Genomic DNA, 21,960 nt, shown 5'->3' with positions numbered 1-21,960 from the left:
ATGTTCCGCAGCATTTTTATCACATCAAGTAACAAATTGAAACCAACCATTTTGGACAAAAGAATACTCCAATGACAGAAAATCATCTTTGATACTTTTATTTGAACTTTTTAATTTTATGTCACGTTTATGCAACGGTCATGTCGTCCATCTTTATACACAGTCAACAACACACTGGACCGTGTTGTGTTAACCCCCACGTTGCTGCAATAAAAAAAGAGAGATTCATCTCCATTGAACAGTCAAACGCTGTGATTGTTGTGCTCATCTGTAAGCGATAGCATGAAACTGAGATTTTGGTCCCAGCGTTTCTCTGTTGCCTTCACTGCTGCTGTCAGCCTCACTGACTCTAAGTAGCGCGATGCTGCTATCTGGTGTGTTTCCATTAAGCTAATATGTGAAACACGACGGCTTATCGCAGAGCCGTAATTCCTCGATTGTTATTCATTTATATGGAGTGACCTGTCAGCACTTCTGTCGGCTGCGTGTGGGAAACACACTGAGGAGAAAGGCTCAAACCAGAATTTTCATGTGGTCCAGTGGAATCACAAAAGCAAATGTTTGATATATACTTCTTATTGGGTTGAAAAGGTTGAATTCCCTTTTTTCAGTATAAAACAACATTCTGCTCATGTTTAATCTCATTCCTCGTAACACATCATGCTTGAATCCTTTTCATCTGTTATTTATCCATAACCCTCAATTTATTAAATTTCACATTGTTCTCAAGAACCAAACTTACAGTAATTTTAACCTTCACCAACCACTGAGCATTTTCGAGTTTTCTAATTGTAACTGGTGGGGTGCACTTTGTGTTGTATAGTCACGGAGCGTGCAGGCAATGAGAAGTGACATTTTGAGAACAGCCACATTAACAGGGTCACAGGCGATGAAGGAGGCCCGTCTCCGTCTGTTTGACTGGTCTGACCCACGTGTTTAGACGTCTGCCATAGGGGGGGCTTTTATATTTTGTGGACTGTTTACAAAAGTGTGGTCTGCATGGCAGCGGCAGGTGGTCCAACTCAACCAGAGGTGCGTTACCAGGGAGAGTGGGGTGGTGGTGGTGGGGTTTCTGACCGACCAAATAAGACATCCAGTGAGTATCCTCGCTGTGGCCCGAGTACGTCTCAGGTGACCGCGTGGAATCTCGACTCTGAACAGAAACACTGAGCCGACATTCAGAGTCCCAACACCTCAAACTTGGCCTCGCGCCTCCCTCCTTAACAGTTGCCTAAAGTATATAATTAGCATCTGCTATTTTAGTAACAGGCGTCCCCGTCTCAACACCCCGCCATCTCACACTTCTCTCTATTTACCCTAAAAATATGTTTGGAGAAGGCATGTGAAGATATTTGGGAGCATTTTTGCTTTGATGACTTTTATCAGCCTTCAGGATACATTCATCGGCATAGCATTAAAAATATATAATATGTACGAATGTCTTTCTCTCTGTATGAGATTTTGTTGGATTTAGTTTTAATCATTATAAGGATTGAATATGTTTGAGCTTGTTTATAAAACATAAAGAGCAGTATGTGATTCATTGAAGCTGAGTGTCCCCTTTACAGCTCATGAAACAGTCCCTTCTGAGACTTTTCTGCGTCACTTCTGTTGTACTTTAGGTGTCATGGCCTGGAAACTGTGTCCTTGTCAGTGTTTGTTATTTTAGAACGACTTTGTGGCTCTGCTCTACACATCAGCTCTTCTTCATTTGCCTTTCATAGATTTTGCACAGGCCATTGCAGGATGTCATAGCACGATCCACATCATGTAAATATTATGAAGTTTCAATTTGGGAGAGTTTGGAGAAATACATACTTTAAAATTTTACCTGCCTAGGCAATATTCAATACATCCTGGTTTATTGCATCAGACAGACAGTGTGTCAGCAGTGGGGAAGTTAAGATAACATTCCAGTTTGGGATTTTTAATAGATTATATGTGTGGTTTTAATGAACTTATTTATTTAATAAATGAAGATAATATTTATTTATTTATATTTATTTTGTATTTATTCAAGAAAATAAAACTTGAACAGGTAATCATCATGATGAAGATAAACAGGGTTTTTTTTGGGGGGGGGGGGTTGTCCATGAGACCATTCATGTTTCTACTGACATAAATACATTGAAAGATGTTAATTGATGACTGTGATTTAAGACAAATAGATTTTCCAGTAGCTCAAAGTTACTGGTAATTACAGTCATTAAAGCCAGTCTGTATAATGGTGCGCACAGCTGGCTGAGAGGTTTCACATCTGCAGTCCACAACAAGAGGAACTACTCCCTCCCTTAAGGAGAAAAAAACAACAAGATCTGTTTAATGCAATCAGGCTGTCTCATTTCAACATACCATGGTGAATTTTTTTTCTTGTGTATCTTATTATGTTATTTTTCAAAGGGGTGATTTCCCAACAGTCGAGCCGTCTTGTGACCAGAAAACCCCATGACCCAAAGGGGAATTTTGTTTGTTGATTCAGTTTTTTATTTACACAGGTTAAAAAATCTAACAAATAACATACAAATAACCCTGGAAAATATTGTAAAGGTAGAGAACAAACGCCCTGCTCATGGTTTGCCTGTCTATGAAGAATATCTTCTGTTATAAAATATACTGTAGAAGGCGGTAAGGCAGGTAGTTTTATTTCGAAAGAGACAAAATCACAAGAAATCAATGTTTAAAATCAAAAAGCACAATGTAAAAAAATGAGTTAAAAAGCAAAATAAAAGAGCGACTAACAATAAGTGCATCAACCATGAGGGAACAAACCCAGAACAAAAAGAATCAGAGGTAAAAGAGATTAAAAGAGGTAAAAAAAAATTTTAAACTGATAAAGTAAATACTAAAAATAATATAAATAAAATAGACAGAAATATGTGAAATAATCGAATAAAACAAAATTACATTATGACCTTAGATTTTGTAAAACTGTTGAATTAAAGGCATGTGTGAAGAAGTAATAATAGTTCTTTTCCTAAAAGATATCAAAGTATTTAAACCTGCACACCAGCACTGACGTACTAAATGAATTGAGATCATGCAGGAGAAGTGCTCCTCCCTCCCTTCTCTCACCCTCTCTCTCTCCCTCTCTGTCTGACAGTGTGCGATGGGAGGAGCTCCAGTGCGTTGAGTGGCCAGAGGCAGTCTGTAGTAACCTCACTGTGTCAGGGAGAGAGGGAGTGTGTGGACCTGCACACTCAGAGCTGTCATCTGCTGGAGCTTTAAACTCTGGTTGTGTGGATTTTCCTGGACGAGGAGTCAGTCTGTGTGTGTGTGTCTGTGTGTGTTTGTGTGTGTGTGTGTGTATTTTACCTAAAGGACCCTGTTTGCGTCACTGCTGAGTATCACAGAGTGTGAGTATACTGCTCTTACAGACATTACATCCCTCATGTTCATTAACGGTGCCTCATGGATCATTCATGTGGGCACGCTGCAGCTCTGGTAACCTATTTGAAATGATGTCATAATAACCTCTCATTCATTTCCTTGTTAGAGAATTATCAACTTTTTTATGACTGAGCCTGTGTGTTGTTAGTCTCTCTTTTAAAAAGGGAAAAGTGGGTGTGAGCTGACACGAAACAGTCCTCTCCCTCCTCAGTAAGTCTTTATCACAAGGTGAGAGCAGGGCAAGGGGGTCATTAAAAGACCCGGTCTGAGTGCAAGCTTGTGCATGTTTGTGTGTGTGTGTGTGTGTGTGTGTGTTGAGTTTTTACTGTGTGTACTGTATGTGTAGGAGCTACCCTCACATTAAGAGAAGCTGGACTTATTTTCTTTGGAAACCGCTATTTACCTGGGTGTGTTTGCATTTTAAGGCTTGCTGGCTTGTGCGTGTGTGTGTGTGTGTGTGTGTATGTGTGCGTGCGCGCGTGCGTGCGTGTGTGTGTGTGTGTGCGTGCGTGCGTGTGTGTCTATAGTAATGAAGGGAAAAAAACAGAGGATGGCTCTGACTCCTTAAGCCGAGGCTGTGACTGGAAGTGGGGGCCTCTTTTCCACTGATACCAGTTAGTGAATGTGGCAGCCAGTGCACACACACACGCACACACACACACACACACACACACACACACGCACACACACATCCTCGGTCATGCCTGCAAACTTTGTGTGAACTCATATGGGCGAGAACCAGAACATACGTAAATGTCAACACAAAGTCATGGTTGTCTCTGTATTTGTGGCTGTGATAGTTGAGAAGCAGCACATTCAAATTGTTGGGGATTTGTGTGTGTGTGTGTGTGTGTGTGTGTGTGTGTGTTATGACACTGGTTAGGGGTTCATGTGATTGCTGGCAGCTGGAACACAGAAGCATCAGGTGTTGTGTGAAACTCTGTCTCTCTCACCCACACGCTGCTGGCAGCACAAATGAAACTCTTACCAAACTGTTAGATGTGTGTGGGAGGTAGGTGATGGAAAATTAGGTCAAAAGTCAATGAGGAGTTCAACCTAAGATTAGTATATGCTCTTTATGCTTACTTTTGAGTGTGTACAAGTGCCTTTGACTTGAAAAGCTCTCAGTCTCTCAAGTGTTTTGAGAAGTAGCTAGAATATATGAATGGAGCTGGCTGTTGGTTCACTATTGGCTTATTTCTGCTATGGAGGTTATGTTTTCACCCCTGTCTGTTTGTCTGTCTGTTAGTTAGAAGAATTATGCAAATTGTACTCGACAGAAACCCGAGAAACTTGTGGAGGGATGTGGTATGAGTCAGATATTACATTTTGGTGTGCATTCGGATTCAGGGGACAGATCCAGGGATTTTCTTTTGCTTTCTCTAACACTAGAGGGCAGCAGAGAGTCTAGAGTTTCTGAGATTCTAACAAACATATTAATGTCGGAGGAGGTTATGATAATTAACCTCTTACAAACTCGCAAAGTCTCTTTTAAAAAAAAAAACTCACCAGTGTTGAAATGTCTTCTTCCGGTCCTATGGTTGTCTCACGTAAACTATTGTCTACACTGCCCCCCCATGATGTTTGGTGGTACTGCTCTGTTTTTGATAGGGTGTTTTTCAAAATATTTCTCGTTGATTTCAGTAATTCATAAATCTTGATGAAAAACAAACGGGTATGTTTTGGAGACTGATATTTATGAGTGTGTGTAATTTGGTGCAGACTGGGACTGTTGGGCCTTGGCAGAGTTACGTGCTCTTCTGAGTGCCATTCTAGTTTCATATTCACACAAAGCCACAGACAGACGCAAAATACTTAGCTTGTAATTTAGAAAAATATTATTAGAAAAATCTGCATTTAATATCTTATACAAATACATATTAAAAATTTTGCAAGTTACAAAAGACATAGCTGTAAACATAATCCAACATGTCTTCAACTTCACTGTAAAGTCAAACCTCAATGTATCTGCACTGGAAGCTTCAGGTTTATTTATTTTATCATACTCATTACGTGTTACGTCGCTGGACCTCAAGTAACTTCCAAAATAGTTGTGGTTCATGTATCTTAAACTCAGATTTAATGTGAGCACAGGCAAACTTATACCCTTCAGCTGATTGCTGTAAAAAACATACCATGTCAAACATGCACATAGATCACTTTGCATAGTAAAGGTCAAATATCCAAGTAATGTTTTGAGGAGGGGGAGTTTGACATTCTTAGGTCCTCTCAGTGTCCCGGAAGAAAAATCAGCATCTTCTCTGATCTCAATACAAGTTTGAAGTTGCCCACAAACTCCATCTGATTGTGTCTGTGATTGAGAGTGAACCAACATGTTGGGCGGACATGTGAGATAACCCTCACAAACACACACACACACACACACAAACACACAGATCCTTAGATGATCAACAAATACCAAGCAGAGCTGAAACAAATAGGAGCTTTCATGATTTTTTTTCAAAAATGGTTAATTATTCCACAAGAGGGTGGAATATAATCAGCCGCGCTCTCTCGTTTGTGACAGAGCGTTTTTGTTTTACGGAGCCTCATATATGGAGATTCATCCGTCTGCCGCAAGAGAAAAGCCCGTCTGTGCTGACCTTGGTCGGCTGTTTTCTTTTGGTTTGATCCACAAAGAAAACAGCTGGCAGTTGCATTCTGGACACCGGCGGCCTTGACAATGAGCTGCCTGTATGATGCTGTCAGAAAAGCTTTGGCTCGTTGGTAAAACGTGGTGCTTGTTATATCAGTCCCGCTAAATCCAGACTTCTCCACAATATTTTTTACAACACAGTGATAATTACTCGCATCGGAAGTCTGGATCTCACTGTTGACTGGGAAGCTGGAACATTCCTTCACAGTTTGGAAATTTTTATTTGATGCTGGACTGCTCCACATAAAACCTGCTGAAAGGAATATTAGCAAAAAGGGATCAAAATTATGCTTCTGTGTAGTGAAGCAGCTCAAAGGGAGGAACAGCCTGTTGCAGATTCATAAATCTGCTCAGAGCAGAAAAGACAAAGAAGAAATAAATCACAATGTTTTATCACAGCTTAATCCCCTATGCTGCTCCCATATGCACATGTTTCCATTTTGTCAGCATATCCCAAGGGCATTTTCTCAGCATTAGGCTACTCTGATCCTTCTTCATCTGTTTATATAGTCAGGTCGACTCTATCCCTGTCATTCTGTGCATGTCTCTCTGTGCGTGTGAGAAAATATTTTCCCTTTTGATTTTTAATGTACTGTTTTCTCCGCTGCCTGCTTTTTGTGTCACAAATGTTAGTTTATATTTCATGACAATAACACAAGTTTAAACATAAGTGAGTTTGCCATCAAAGGCTGTAATTTATATCATACGTGCATGGCTCTGAATAAGAAGCACCACAGTTTCTTTCATGAAATTCAAGATATGTTTTTTAAACTTCAGCCAAAATATTGTGTGCTGTTGTCCAAGAAAACGGTGCTCAATGCAATAACACAACAGCTGGTCTCTAAAATACAGTGTTGTCTCCTCCAATTACTTTGCAGAACAGAGCAATGATTCAGATGCAGACGTCGTTTGTGGTTTGGAAAATTCCACAGTTGGATCAACCTGCTCATCATATAAAGTTGCTAATAAATCAGTACATTTATACAACGAAGAACAGAAAGTTCTTTTTAAATTTCAGCTACATTTATACAACGAAGAACAGAAAGTTCTTTTTAAATTTCAGCTACATTTACCGCTGCCAGAAAAATGTTTCACATCCTTTGTGTCAGATGGACTGAGCTCAAGCAAAAAGCTTTTATGTTTCTTTGACAGAATAATCTCACCACATGGTCATAAATCATGAAGTTCTTTAGTAAATGGAGCGTTTTGAATCACTGAATCATAGATTGTCAAAATGTATTTTGTGTTCATGTACGAAAAAGAGATACCTTCGTTCAAAGGCTGTAACGTCACTGCCCACATACTTCCATATTTTCTTTGCGGTAGTTAAGCAATACATCCACTGGAGGGCAGCGCAGAGGCAATGGTCTCGAAGAACAACAAACATTACGATGGTGGAGTAGGTTGTGGTTTAGTGCCTCTTTAGAGCGGTTGCGTTTTAGACAACGTTGGTCCAACTCACCAACTCGTTAAGTCGCTCCTCAAAAAGTTCTGCCATCGTTGAAACGTCTTCCTCGTGTCCTATGGTTGTTGCATTTGAACTGTTGGCTACACTGCCCCCCCATGATTTTCGGTAGTACTGCTAAATTTTGTGTGTTTCGTCCACATGTGTAGGCTTTCAGAAGACGTGTACAAATACGAGCAAAATGAACACAGAGAACAGACAGAAGGCTCCATCTGTTTCTGCATACGTAATGTTGAGTATAAAAGAGGAAACTATTATCCCACAAAAGCTGAGATCAATAGTTTATTTGTGATCTTGTAAGAAGTTGTTATCTGGCTTCTCTCACAGAGCATGTTTGTTCTGATGAGTGAGTGAGAAAAGGGTTAACATGTGAGGCAGAGGAGGGGGCGGGCTTTGGAGTGGCCAACCACTTGTAACCTAAAGGTTAAACACAGGCCTTCAGGGAGTCCTCTTACTGTGCACTCGCTGATGGGAACTCTGCAAACATGCATTCTGGGAGCACAGCGGGCTCCTCTGTTTATTCCCAGTTCAGCACTGTGCCATGATGTGGGAAATGACTCGCGACATGGAACGTGGCCAGATTGCTCTGTTTGCTCCAGTGTCCCACAGACCCTCACATCTGCCTCTTTACCCACATGAAGCAAAACGTCACACATGTGAAGAATGCCAGGGCCTTGTCCTGTTCATGCAGAGTCTTATTTTACCTGTATACACAACCCTGTGAAAATGCTTTGGCAGACCATGTGCAGTATGTTTACACGTACGTCAGCATTTTCTAACGTGCTGGTGTGAGGATCGCAAAATTGTCTTTTCAGGGTGTGTTTCCATCGGCCGCCACTGCGCACCTGTTCCTCTTGCATGTTGCATGTTTAATAATAAAGTTCTATTTCAATCCTTGAAGCCATGTGTGCATCTTAACTCCTGACACAGGAGCTGAAGGGGCGACTGTGAGGTGTTGCATACGGCAAATGTGAAACGAGTTGTCGTTAGCGGTCGGACGTGTTTGTGCGCTTTCTGACACGAGCATGAGAGGAGGTCTGATTAATGGAATCCCCCTCCAATCGAGTGTTGTTTGGCCGCCTGTCCCTCCCTCGCCGTTGTGATTTGATATCTCCAACATTCCAGGTTGTGCCCTTTACTCTGGTAATGGTGCCACTGACCCTTTCAGACATTCCTGCTGTAACTCTGGTATCACAGGCCTCTAATTGCCTCACTGTAAACAAGCTGTACTATCTTTTAATGTTAATGCATGATACTGTTCTTTACTGAGAAGTAGGGGACTTAATTTGTTAACTGCATGACACATACTTTCTCACAGTTATTCTTCTCTAACCTTGGATATGAGACTGCTGCGTGGGTTACATGTTTTTCAGTCATCCTCACTGACAGTGACGAAGGAGAAATCTGCTAAGAGATGCTGGTATTCAGTCATTTAATGCTTCGCTATGAGCTGTAAACAGTGCAGGGGGGAGGTGTGTGTGCACATTTTATTCCTCTCCTCATTTTAAAGGTCTGGAAGTATAATGCAACCTGCTCGTGTTTTCTGCTCGGTGTCCTCTTTCGTGCGTGATGTAGTCCAGAGCTGAAATCTTATACACTTCCTCTGCCCTGAAGGGGAAGGCTTTGTCAGATCTTTTCAAGGCGGCACCAACAAAATTGGATTCAGGTTGGCCAAGTGTTCGGTGTGCTTGTGTGACACTGGAGGAGTCAGAATAGTCTAGAATCTGAAGAGGTTGACAGGTGAACAGTGTCTGAAACTCTCCACGTCTTTTTGTGGGATGCTGCTTCCAATGATTTTTTAAATTTTCTGAAACCATCGATCTCACAATTAGACACACATAAGGGATGATTGACCACTTGTTCTGAGGTGTGAAAGTGTTTCCATCACTTTGACTGCATAAAAACAGATGTAATACATGTTAGGAGAGATTGTTGCTTTCACTGTCACCTTCTTTTCTCTCAGAACAAGAGAGTAACAATAAGTTTAATAAGTTTAGCCTTTTTGAACATCTGTAAATTATTTAGCCTTCAGATATTGCACATTTTTTAGATAGAGCAGGTTGTCCACTAACCAGAAGGTCAGTGGTTTGAAACCCATGCATTCTGAAGTCACTTTTGGCAAGGTACTGAACTCCAAATTCCCCCCGATGGCTGATGCCTGTGCCGACAGTGTATGTAATAGAAAGAGTGCAGGGTGTAGTAGCACTGTATGAATGTGTGTATGAATGGGTGATTGTGCCTTTGAGTGGTCGATAAAAAGTGCTGTATAAATACAGTCCATATTTGTACACTAGTAGCAAAATAAAACAAGTTTTTCTTTAAAAATCTTGCACAGACGAATCCTCCATTCTTTTGACATGGTAACATAATCTCTTTCCCTCAATGCTTTATGCCCCTAAAGTCCGAGAGATGGAAATAGAGATAGAGGAAGGGGGTTAAATGGAACAGAGACCACAGGACAGCAGCCGACTAAAAGCTTCCTGTGGCAGAAGCGAGTGTAAGGCAGACCTGGCAGATGGGCTGGCAGGGCAGATGTTTTAGGTGAGAGGCACAGTAGATAGCACCGTCTGAATAATTCATCAGATTGAATTGAAGATGTGATATATTAAGACACTGCAAACACAAGCCATCTCGGGGCCTCTTTCAGCACTTTCTGTGCAGCATGAGTGGCTGCGGGGCTCGGATCCACCTCCCCTGCGTTTCTAGTTTTTCTCGCTGGCAGTTATCCACCAGAGTCTGGGCAGTCCAGGACCAGGAGACAGTTATAGATGTGCCGGCTCTGGGTCTGGCGAGGCCTCCAGACATCTGGAGAGGATGAAGCTGTTCAGCATGCAGGTGCAGTTTAAGCTCACAGGACCTAACACTGCCGATGCTTTTTTTTTGCCTCCTCATTTTTTCTGCGGCGGTCAGTGGCTCTAACTGGTTTATGTGACAGAAAATCACTAAATGCTTCCCAGTAGCACAGAAAACATGTCCTCTTGTCTATTTCTACTTTGCCAGACATTTTTTTTGCTGTTGTGTCTGTAAGGAGACTCAGTCACTCAGGGCACGGTTATCCATGAATCAAGGTTGAATCAAGGGCAATTGGTCTTGGTTGTTTTTTATGAGAAGTCAGACCTTGTTCAGTCAGAGGGTTATTTCATTATAACTCTGCAGAGAGACCTAGAGCTTCCCTCAATAATAAAACTTTCTCAGAGAGACACAGAACCCTCAGTGACCTTACCGTCTTTCAGCTTCCAAATAAACAATACAGCATGAAGCTTACTTTGTGAAATAGTGGTGTATCACTGCTGACGTCTCGTGTTTATTTTTTGATACATGGACAAGCAGCTTATTTATTCTGTTCCTGGTCACGGATCACATCACTGACCTTACATCTTATAGTTTATAAATAAACTTGATGAATCAGTCTCTCTCTTTCATGGTAACGTCAGAGTGTAAGCTACAGAGCAGCCTCCTGGGTTGAATTCAGTGACGTCCGAACACTAAAAAATACTTGTTTGTTTGCTTAATGAGACTCGAGTGTTTTCTTTAAAGCACTTCATCACTTTTTTAAACTGATGTCAGTTACTTAAACTGGGGCTAGAGATGTGCTCAACTTTTTCCCCTCCTAATCCCTATTCTGGTGTTGGCCAATACCAAGTAGCCTACTGATCATTACTGGTGCATTTAAAAAAAATAATTTCAATGGCATATTTTAACAGCTTCATGCAACTAACCTTGTATTGAGGTGTTGATTGCTATCATTGCTGTATGTCCGGGCTCAGGTTAAACCCTTTGAATAACTATAAGTGAGCTTTTGTCTTCATCCAGAACTACATCTGGAAGTAAGAATAAAATGTAGAATTATATATTTTTTGCCAGTATAGTTGACCAGCCTGCCCCCTCTGACCTGTGAAAGTAGATGAAGATGTCTGAGGACATGGTGCGTGCTCTGGTGAAGAGACTCAGGTTTCTAGTAACGGATCATTTCACCTCCATCTCTCCGTAACATCAGTTCCATGCTTCAAACATCCAGCTGTGGGGGCCGGGGTTGTTGTGTGGACATGTCAGGACGCTGATTGCATCTCAGACTTGCACTAGTGTGGGTTTCCATAGCAAAAGAAGAGGAACGTGACATTCAGGGGTTGTTTTTAAGTTGAAAATGTCATCGTACTTTAACTAACAGGTGACAGCAACTTGTGTATAAAAACGTTAACAGTTTAACTAAAGTTCGTCTTTGTGGTTATTTTTTCAGATATTTTCAAAAATGAACTTGTTTATATCATTTGCACAACGATTAAAAAAATCATGTGATATAGGATATCTGCCCGTTTACCTGCTGCCAAGCACGCTGAACTCTGTCATCTGATAGGTTGCTAATCCCCTTATTATGCTTGTCTTGTTAAATAGAACAGTCAGTCAGCCATTAAAACATCCAGCCCAGGGATCAGTATGGGCCCCATTATTTTGCTGTTTGCTGTGAGAAAGGAATATAAAAAAGGGCACAGAGGAAAAACTGAAGTATAAACATAAAGAATTGGACCTATAGCTTTACAAATGTGTCCGTAGAGAGAATTCATTAGCTGGACCTACAGGGTGAGTGACAAGGACTCATCTCCCCCGTATGGTTTACCAGATGCGCTGCCCCCGTAGGTCAAATCTGGTCGCCTAGGATGTTGGATGTCAATGACTGGAATTTACCCCGAATATCAGTGACTAAAGGATTCACAAGATGGCTCGCATGGCTGGGATACCAAGGCCTAAGTGTCTCCTGAGGACTTGGATTGAGGAATTTGCAGTTAGCTATTGATCCTTACTAAGTGAGGTCACTGCATGTGGGGGGCAGCTGCCCCACTTTCAGACCCCACATAAAGAGGACAGCCTCCCCCCACTGAGATATTTCTATTTCTGACAAATAGAGAGGTTGAATAAAGAGAGATCGACTTCAGCTTGATATCAACAAATAAGACATATTCAGGATTGTAGCTAGAGATGAGAAATGAATTAACCAGGACAACTGCAGGCATAAGGAAGCTGAGCGTCAGCAACATTTTTGTTTCCTCAGGATCAGTTGTTCAACATTTGTATACTCTGCTTTGTGAACTTGATTTAGAGAGTACCAGACAGTCTTTGTTAACAGACTCTGGAATTCCCTCAGTGTTCACAGAGCTCTGCTTATCTCTATCCCTCAAAAGATGCCTCATATTGTATTGAGTGTAAACGTGATTACAAAGGAAAAGAAGTTTATATTAAATAAAGAGCATTTAAGAGTTCTGAATACTTACAATTTTAAAGAACATGCAAATTATAAGACAGTTTTTTAAAGAAGGTAACTGTTGTGTATTCCAAGATTTATTTGTATTAGTGTTGTTCTGTGACTATTAAGCCAGATAATAAAATAAGTTGTTTTTCAAAGGGTTTAACCTGAGCCAGGCCAAACATCAATGATAGCAATCATTACTTCCATACAGGGGTAATGGCATACAGCTCTTAAAATACTGTCAGTATTATCCAATGCACAAAGTCTAGGTATCAGAATCGGTAAAGGGAAATCAGATTATCACTACGTAAGAAAAAATAAAAATCTGTATTACTCTGCACACAACTGGATAGATGTCATTTTAAATTGACTGGATAAAACTTGACTGTGAACCTGAGTCCTCCTGATTGGATGAGTGCATCACTATCTTCTCTGTCATTGAGCTCTTAGGTAAAAAAGAAAAACATGACGACTGCCTTGAAACCTGCCTTGAAATTTTTCTTTAATTAACTGACAAAATCAGTTTCAGGATATAGAGCAATGTGTTGCACTGTGTTGCACCTTGCTTCAATAGCTGTTTATAAGGTATAAGTGGTTTCAAGAGGCAGTAAAATGCCTCATGAACATCAGTTAAACTACGCCCAGACTATTGACGATATCTTCCAGAGTAAAATCTCATTGTGCAATATTTTTTTTAATCAGTAAGTCATTTGACAGGAAGTTGGTCGATTACACTTTAAGAAGTGCATAGTGAGTACAGATAGAAGTGCATCAGTCTGTGTGAAGAAAGCTGTGAAGTCGATGTGGGAGATGTGCAGCGTGTCACTGACTGGTTTGATCTCAAGGGATGTGCCTCGTAGAAAAATTCTTGGTCTGTGTTGAGGGCGGGGCGGGATTTTTTTGGTCACTGCGTGGAGAAGCTGACGTCCTGAGCCTTTTATCGGTCCCACACAGTGATGGATGTGTTTCAGCTCTTTGCCCAGTGGCCTATAGCCTGAGCGTCTGTCTAAGACTCTATAAGCAACTGGAATGCGTGCAGCTTCTCACTTTGGACATCAAGGGAGGACGTCCTGCTTTGTTTACAGCCTTTTCATGGATGCCACACCAGTCTAATCAATGTCAAAGAGGGTAAATATTTCAGAAAATTTTAAGTTATTGTTCATTCCAGCACATTCTAATAATATAATAATGTTGTGTAATATGTACAGTATTTACATAAAGGCATGTTAAAAATCAAATGAAAATATTTTTAACAACAAACTCAGTTTACGGTAGTTGTGTATTGTCAACTTATCTGTAGAAGAAATCAAGTCAGTCAAGTGTCGAGATAAAGCACCTGAAGTCAGCACCGAGTTATCAGCACTCGCTCTATCAGGGTCAGTATTTCACTGTGAAGTGCATTAGTGTTTGAGCACTGAGTGTTTCAGCAGGTCTGACCTACTTACAGTAGCCAGGGCAGGAGCTGCTCCGCACCTGTGTCTGCCAGACGTCAGGACCCCTCATAAAAACACAGTATCTAACATAGAGCACTGTGCTGAGTCTTGTCACACTTTCTTTGGCTGGTCCAGACTATGAGGTAACTTCAGTATGTGCCACTACAACTCTTCACTGATGGTAGTTTCTAAAACCCAGAGCATGTGTGTAATTGAGTGAAGTCAGCACCAGGACTGGGGTCAGCCTGCCAGAGTTTACACAAGTTCACTCTTAACTAGAAGGGGGGCTTGGAGAAAACTGAAGAGTCACTTTACACACAGAGTTGGTAAAGCACATGGTAATTATCTCGTACAGCGTATATATGCTAATGAATCATCTAATGCACCTGTAGACTGAGCTTAAGGAGAGATACAAATGAAAAAGAGGAGACAAATTCTAGAGGGATTCACCAATAACTGAATAATGGCCTGGATAAATTGATTGCCAGCTTAGTGTATAAAAAGTGAAAGAATACTATCAGAGATGAAGGTGTTCCCCTCTTCAGTGGAGGGTGTGACAACAGAAGAAAAGAAATAGGTCATTTCTGCAGGATCAACAGGGCAGGCTGCTTCTGAAGAGTGGATCAGCTTACACTGGATTGTTGCAAACTGAAAAGAGAGCGGAGAGAAAGGAAAAGTACCAACTTCTGCCAATTTCTCCTCAATCCCTCAGTGTGCACCGTTGTTTAATGACAACACATGAGCAGTTTTAATCCAGGTTTATTCCCCCTCTGATGTGTTGTGACAGGGAGATCTGGTGCCGGGAAATAGAAGGCACAAAGCCAACAGCGGCAAATGACTGTAAATCACACGGTGGTAAAGATCTCATTGAAGGTGGTATTTGTCTGCTGCGATTAGTTTCTCTCAGGTGAACTCTGTCTCTGTACGAGAACTAATTCAGAAATTAAAAGTTTAATGAGGGAACGTGTGTCCTTGCCCTTTCAATATTTTAATGCACTTCTCTGTCTGTCTCCGAGCCCCTGCTGCTGCTCCTCTTTCACCCAGTCGGGCCTTGATAGTGATAGCAGGCCCGGCGACAGACCTCGCTCTGCCACTTCACATGTCATCAGCTGGCAGCCTCTGCTGGCTCCACATCTGCTATGGAAATTTTGTGCAGAAGGGGAAATGGAAAGAAATGGAATATCGTTTTGAATATTTTCACTTCAGAGACGGGGTGTAGAATCCTTGTGTAGCTTTCAAAGGCAGAGGTGATGAAATATGCTCATCCACTTTCACAGTCATGCGCTCATCTATCAACACTTTCTTAATATCTTCAAATATGGGATGTTTTATAGGAAGTCAGCACCGGTGATAGAATTCACAACCTCTGACCGTGTGTCACAGGCCTCAGAGGAGAAACGAGCTTGATGAATTTAACTCCCCCTGAGCCTGAAGTTCAAAATGTTCCCTATCTCTGTTCACTGGTTTAATAAGATTTTAATTAAGCAATTAAAAGTCTTTAGAATAACATATGGTCGTAATTACTGCTGTATGGCTCACTCAGGGATGAATGAGCCATTAATTACTCTTAGCTGGTCCTGGGGATTGGACTTAAAGTGGGTTGAGAAGGAACGAGCATTTCTTCAGACTCCACAGGAAACCAATCAGATGGACAGACTTATGGACTTTTATTCACGGGGGAAACGGGTTCGAGTTACGTTTTGAGGGTCGTCTTCACAATTTATTCATCTTCACAAAGTTTTTCCAGACTTTTCACTTCGCGACTCCTTGATAGCGTTGATGTGACGGTGTGAGTGCTGGTTTCGTTAGATAAGAGCGGTGATGTTCAAAACTATCACTGCGATTCAATGTCCTTGTCTGAGAATAGTGAATAATAACGTTAATACATAATGAATAATGTTGGATTACTTTATCTTGAATTATAGGATTGTATTTCTTATACCATGGGCTCTGTGTGGTTATATATACGGGCGGCTGTGTCTCAGGAGATAGAGCTCATCATCCACTAACCAGGTCGGTGTTGTAATCACAGTGTCCCCAATTCCACATGCCGAAGTGTCCTTAGGCAAGATACTCAAACCCAAATTGTCTGTGAGTGTGTGTTACGTGTGACAGAGAAAGTGCTGCACATATGCACTTGAATGTTTGAATGGAAATAAAAATGAACTGTTAAGCTCTTTGAGTGGTCATCAAGACTAGAAAAGCTCCATACAAATACAGACCTAGATAGAACTAGGAAACAGAAAGAAGAAAAAAGATTAAAGCAGACTACTGTAAAATGTCAAGCTTTAATTACCTGTCTATTTCATAAGAGTTTGATAAAGACATTTCACAAATCATTTACTAGTATCAGAATTAGTTTTACTACCTAATATTGGTATCAGCCAATAAAAAGCCATATTCGGGTCCTAATTTGAACGGAGATGTAGGAGTTGATTACCATGGTAACAGTAGGAGCTTTGAGGTGTTTGGGTCAGTCCCAGGAGGAGGAGATGTAAAGTAACCTTGCAGTATGTGTGGTGCAGCACTGTTTCAACACTGAGGTGAATCAGCGTCTTTGTCCATACGTGCAGGCGTGCTCCGGCATTAAAGCCTCTCCTGACAGGTGATGTCCACCACGTCTCCCATCTGCTTCTTCACACATCTGAGCATCCATCGGGGGTGTGGAGGTGTCGAGGGGGCAGAAAGGGGAGGCCCCCGATCACAGGTTGAAGGCCACATCTGGGAGAATATGACTAGGGTTGTCCGTGGGGTGTGTCGCATGTTTGTGTGTGTGTGTGTGTGTGTGTACAGGTGGCTTCCTGAGATGACAGTCATGCCAAGAGGTCTTATTTATCAGTCAACACTTTTCCAGTCAACAGGCTGTGTGGAATCCAACGAGCCTTGACCTCTTCCACTCTGCTCGGATGGCAGCTGCTCATAGCAGTGCCACCTGTTTCAGCAGCATACACGTCGCTGCTATTTATAATACTCACAGTCATATAAGTGGTGCTGTCATTGGTCAGTCTTTCCCTGTCTGTGATGTATGGTCATCGTTTTATCTGTATTACAGGAAGTGGCTGGTAACAAGTGCTGGGAATGTCCCTGATTGGTTAAATATAAAACTGATTTCCTCTTTTTGTAAATTATCTGCTGCAATGTGCATTGGCAGTTTGTGCAATATGAAATGCCCATACATTTTTATGGCAGAGTTTTATACTACTTTGTGATAACTGTACTCTGTAACCTTTCAGTTTCACAATGACTAAGTTGCTTAAGTTGGGACTTTATCTCAGTTTCATCCACGTGTTTATCACTCAAATCTATTTCTAGCACAGCTTCTCGCTGCTTATCTAATGGTCTCTTCCCACTCATATATTTAATTTAACATTCTTAGATTTATGGATTTTGATTATAAAACATATTTAGGTAATATTTAGGAACTTTCTATGAGTGTGTCAAATCTGTCTGCTCTAGGGAGCCATTCTATTGGTAACTTGAAGTTTATTTCTGTCTTGCAATCCCTCTAGCCATCCATTATCTATAGCATTTATCCATTAAGGGTCACAGGGACGGAGCTGGGGCCAATCTCAGCTGACATTGGGTGAAAGCAGCACACAGAGACAAACAAACAGTCACTCTCACATTCACACCTATGGTCAATTTAGAGTCTTCAATCAACGTAACCCCAACCTGCATGTCTTTAGACTGTGGGATGAAGCTGGAGAAAACCCACACAGACACGGGGAGAACATGCAAACTCCACAAAGAAAGACCCCGGCCGAACTGCAAGCCTTGTATGCTTTGTTTTATTTATTGTACTTAATTATGTGGTTGGATATAGTCTATCAGTTCTCTATCAGTTAAATATAAACTGTATTCGTAAAGAAATTCACATGAATTATTATATGAAATATGATCAATCAAACATGTGTAAATAATTAGTGTTGACTTAATAAAGAGTCTCACACTTAATTGTGTCCCCCTCACTAATAAAACCAAACATTTGCCATTAGTGAGACCATCAATGTTTTATAATCTGCGGTAAAACTTTTACATATGCAATAATTATGTCGAAACGATAAGGCTGATGTGTGGCTGCAGGGGGTGCAGAGGGGAACTGTAGAGATTTAAGAGGAGCTCGTAGACAGAGAGAGGGATGGCAGAGTATCATCCACAGCCCGAGCACACTATCACGTCTGTGTGGGGAGTGAAAGGGATGATTCAGTTTATGCATCATGTAGGAGAGAGCAGTGAAGTGCAGAGTTGCATATAGATTTCCAGGCTGTCAGAGGGGCCCTTGTTCTCTCCCTCTCGCTGAGTCGAGCTCGCTCCAGGTTCCTCGCTTGGATTGAGATGGATGCATGCAGGACTTTTTTTTTTTCCAACTGTCACACAAACCCAGAATTAATGTTTACTTTGCTGCTCGATGGTCAAGTGTCGTCTCTGAATTGTTCCACACAAAGGACGCTAATGATGCTTATGGACGCACCTTCTTGTCTGTCACATGTTACAGTCTGGCAGGGGGCAATGTGACCTCGCCTGGAGCTTTAAAAGCAGAAGCTTTTCATAACCTCATCTGCTTTTGTTATTATGATCATTAAAGAGCTCCAGTCCCTCTGCTGAAGGCCCAAATTTCTTGCAGCCCGGAGACTCTGCTTTTTCCTCTGCTCCTTTTTATAGCTTTGTTGTAAAACATGTTTTTATTATTTGGATCTTTAAGCACTGCTGGTGACATCATTTTAATTTGGAAAGACCTTTCCATTCAAGGACAGCATGGCGGTGCAGTGGTTAGCACCTCACAGTGAGAAGGTTCCCAGTTTGAATCCCACTTTTGCCAGGGTCTTTCAGTGTGGAACATGTTCTCCCCATTTGGGTTTTCTACGGGTACTTAGGCTTCCTCTCACTGTCTAAAGAAGAAGAGGAAGATTTACTTTTATTGTCATGTTAATACTTTTACATGCATACATGAAATTGTTCTCCGCATTTAACCCATCCAGTTGGCACCTGTCGAAACACGCACATGCATAGAAACACACATAGACAGATGCCATGTACACACATATACTGGAGTGGTGGGCTGCCATTGTCAGCGCTCGGGGAGCAGATGTTGGGGGGAGGGGGGTGGTGCCTTGCTCAAGGGCACCTCGGTCGTGGCGAGGAGATGAGCTGACACCCCACTGGCTGTCAGTTCATCAATTTTTCTCAAACAGCGGGAGTGGGGATCGAACCTTCCGGTAAAGACATGCAGATTGGGAATTAGGTTAATTGAACACTCTAAATTGACCGTTGCTATGAATGTGGTTGTTTGTCTCTGTATGTCGGCCCTGTAATACGCTGGTGACCTGTCCACGGTGTACCCTGCCTCTTGCCTAATGTCAGCTGGGATTGCCTCAAGCTCCCCCACGACCCTCAAAGGCTAAGCAGTGAAGATAATGGATGGATGGACCTTGATTCAAACAATGTACCTCAGAAGAAAGAAACTACATTTGTCCTTTATTCCTTAAGTTTTTATCCCTTAACAGAGAACGTCCACCTGTATTCCTTCTATTCATGTCTCATGGGTCTCCGCTGCTGTAGAAATAACCATCTTTTGTGTCTGGCCTTCATCAAGGCCTTCCTGCTCCTCCAAATGTCATCCGCCTGGCTCAGATCTGGAGATGTCTGTGTTTGCAGCAGACGTCAGACTGCTTATTGACTAAGAGTCAGGATCCCCCTTGATAGAAACCAGGAATAGCTTCCCTCGCTGGCTTTTGCTATTGATTGCCATATACCCCACATGAAACTGAGCCTCTTGTTGGTTGCAGTTAATGAGGAGCTCCCTGTGGCAACTATAATGGAGCATTTGCAGCTGGAAGTGGGATGTCTGTATTGAGTTTCCCCTCATGTCTCACTACGTTCAGTTAATCAGCATCAGTGAAATGCCTCAACTCCGTTGCTGGTATTAGAGTTGTCTTGTGGCTTCTTTCGAATGTGTTCCTAAAGTTTGTTGGAGCAGTTGCGGATAAACAGTTTGACCAGTTCCAAATCATTCATGGCAAAAACAATTTAAAGTTCAATAACTGTGATCTACAATGAGCTGATCAGTGCTGAACAGCAGGCCTGTGTTAATGTGCTTATTACCTTTGGCTCTGGACTCTTCCATCCTCACCACAACAGAGAGCAGGCAGAACTGAAGCCTGCTATGACCTGTGGGAATCAAAACATTTCACAGTATCATTGTTTATAATGTATACACACCAGTCCTCAGCACTCAGTAATATAAAAACAGGAGTTCAACCAAGGAAAGCTTTGGCCAGAAACTCCTGTAATTCCTGTAATATGAGCTGTTATTTTGGGCGTCACGCGTTGTGATTGGATTTAACTTTACACAAACATCTCCAAGAAAGTGCTTCATTCTTTTCCTGTGCAGATAATAATACAGCAGCTACGTGCAGTTCACATACAGGAGATTCTAGAGTTTAAGCTTGTTTGTCAGTAGTTGACACTATCAAATTAACCTGATGTGAGCTTTGTTCAGAGTCGTACAATTCTGTTGATGATCACCAGTGATATGACTTACACCTCTGAACAGAAACTAAAAGTAACACGATACAATCCAAGATGTGTAGTGTGAAGTGAGAAGGCGAACATTGGCCCCACCTAAAGATAAAGTAGGTTTGTTTTAGTTCCATGACCTTTTATTGTGTTGTAAAGTTGAATTGTTACTGAGTTTTCTTTGCTTTGAAAGCATCTTTATAAATATTGTATTGATCATTGTAAAATCTAAAAACTGTTAATGCAAACTACGTTTGACACCATTTCCATCAACCAAATTGTTTTTCTGCTTTATTTAGTCAGTAAAATAAAAGTGTTTGTATTGGTGCATATCAGTAAACACAAGCACTGATACTGATAAGTCTGTGAAAGGCTCATCGGCTGATTTTGATCAGCCAATTGAGAAATTGTATTTTTGTTTGTTAGGAAAACCTGCATCAACCTTTGTTGTACTTTGAGGTTAATCCTAATAAGTTTTTTTCCACACATAGCAACACCCTAAACTAAAATGGTGAACATGATATACGATAGCATCATGTTTGCAACACATCAGAATGTTAATGTTGGCATTGAGAGCATACTAGAATGCTAATGTTAGCATTTAATCCCACAACAGCAAAAGCAATGCATTATTTGAATGAATGTTGTTTCTTATATCTTCACAGATCTGAGGTGAGACGCTGCAGTGTTCTTTTGTCCATGGAGGCTGTTCGGTTGACGCCATCCGTCTTGTTCTGAGGTCACAGATCATCATTTCACAAGTGTCCTGACTTCACAACAGTGCATCAGTCTTCCAGCCAGGGAGCCCGGTGCTGCAGCGAGACAGAGAGGGGGAAAGAAAAATAAACACAGGTTTAAAAAAGACGCTCTTCATGAATTCCACAAAACCCTGAAAGGCAGACTGTGAGTTGGCTGGCGGTCTTAGAGGAGGCAATGGGGTGGACAATGAGCATGGCTCGGCTCTGTCTCCCAGCCTACACTGTGCTGCTGGTTGGCTGCTTTCATACGGCTATCGCAGAAAATGATGTCACTCCACGCCTCACCTTCTCCTACAGTAAGTTTTTATCCACTTCTTGCATGATACTGCAGCGATTCATTACTAATGCATGTATACATCACCTTATCACAAGAGGTAGCAGACTCACTGGGCTGTTTCCAGCCACTGAAGGATGACCTGTGCTTTGGAGTCTTTTTTCATTTGTTTGATCCTTTTTCTTGGCAAACTGTTAAGAAACAACCAGGGCTGTTACTCTCCACGCTT

The 21,960-nt window shown here is 41.6% G+C and overlaps 1 protein-coding gene across 2 annotated transcripts in view; it reads left to right on the top strand.

Annotated features, from left to right (window-relative positions):
• Nucleotides 1–21,960, top strand: part of sema4ba (sema domain, immunoglobulin domain (Ig), transmembrane domain (TM) and short cytoplasmic domain, (semaphorin) 4Ba) — a 50,892-nt gene that overhangs the window by 4,980 nt on the left and 23,952 nt on the right. Inside the window, exons 2-3 of one of the 2 annotated variants that reach the window (XM_069528432.1) lie at nucleotides 3,101–3,353; nucleotides 21,365–21,753. In XM_069528432.1, coding sequence (XP_069384533.1) covers nucleotides 21,633–21,753 — 121 coding nt within the window. In that variant the 5' untranslated portion in view covers nucleotides 3,101–3,353; nucleotides 21,365–21,632. The remainder of the gene's footprint in view (nucleotides 1–3,100; nucleotides 3,354–21,364; nucleotides 21,754–21,960) is intronic. The other variant, XM_069528433.1, reaches the window with a different exon arrangement.

This window comes from Paralichthys olivaceus, chromosome 7 (genome assembly GCF_024713975.1).
Source record: "Paralichthys olivaceus isolate ysfri-2021 chromosome 7, ASM2471397v2, whole genome shotgun sequence".
Lineage (NCBI taxonomy): Eukaryota > Metazoa > Chordata > Actinopteri > Pleuronectiformes > Paralichthyidae > Paralichthys > Paralichthys olivaceus.
This window is presented reverse-complemented; position numbering and strand designations above follow the sequence as displayed.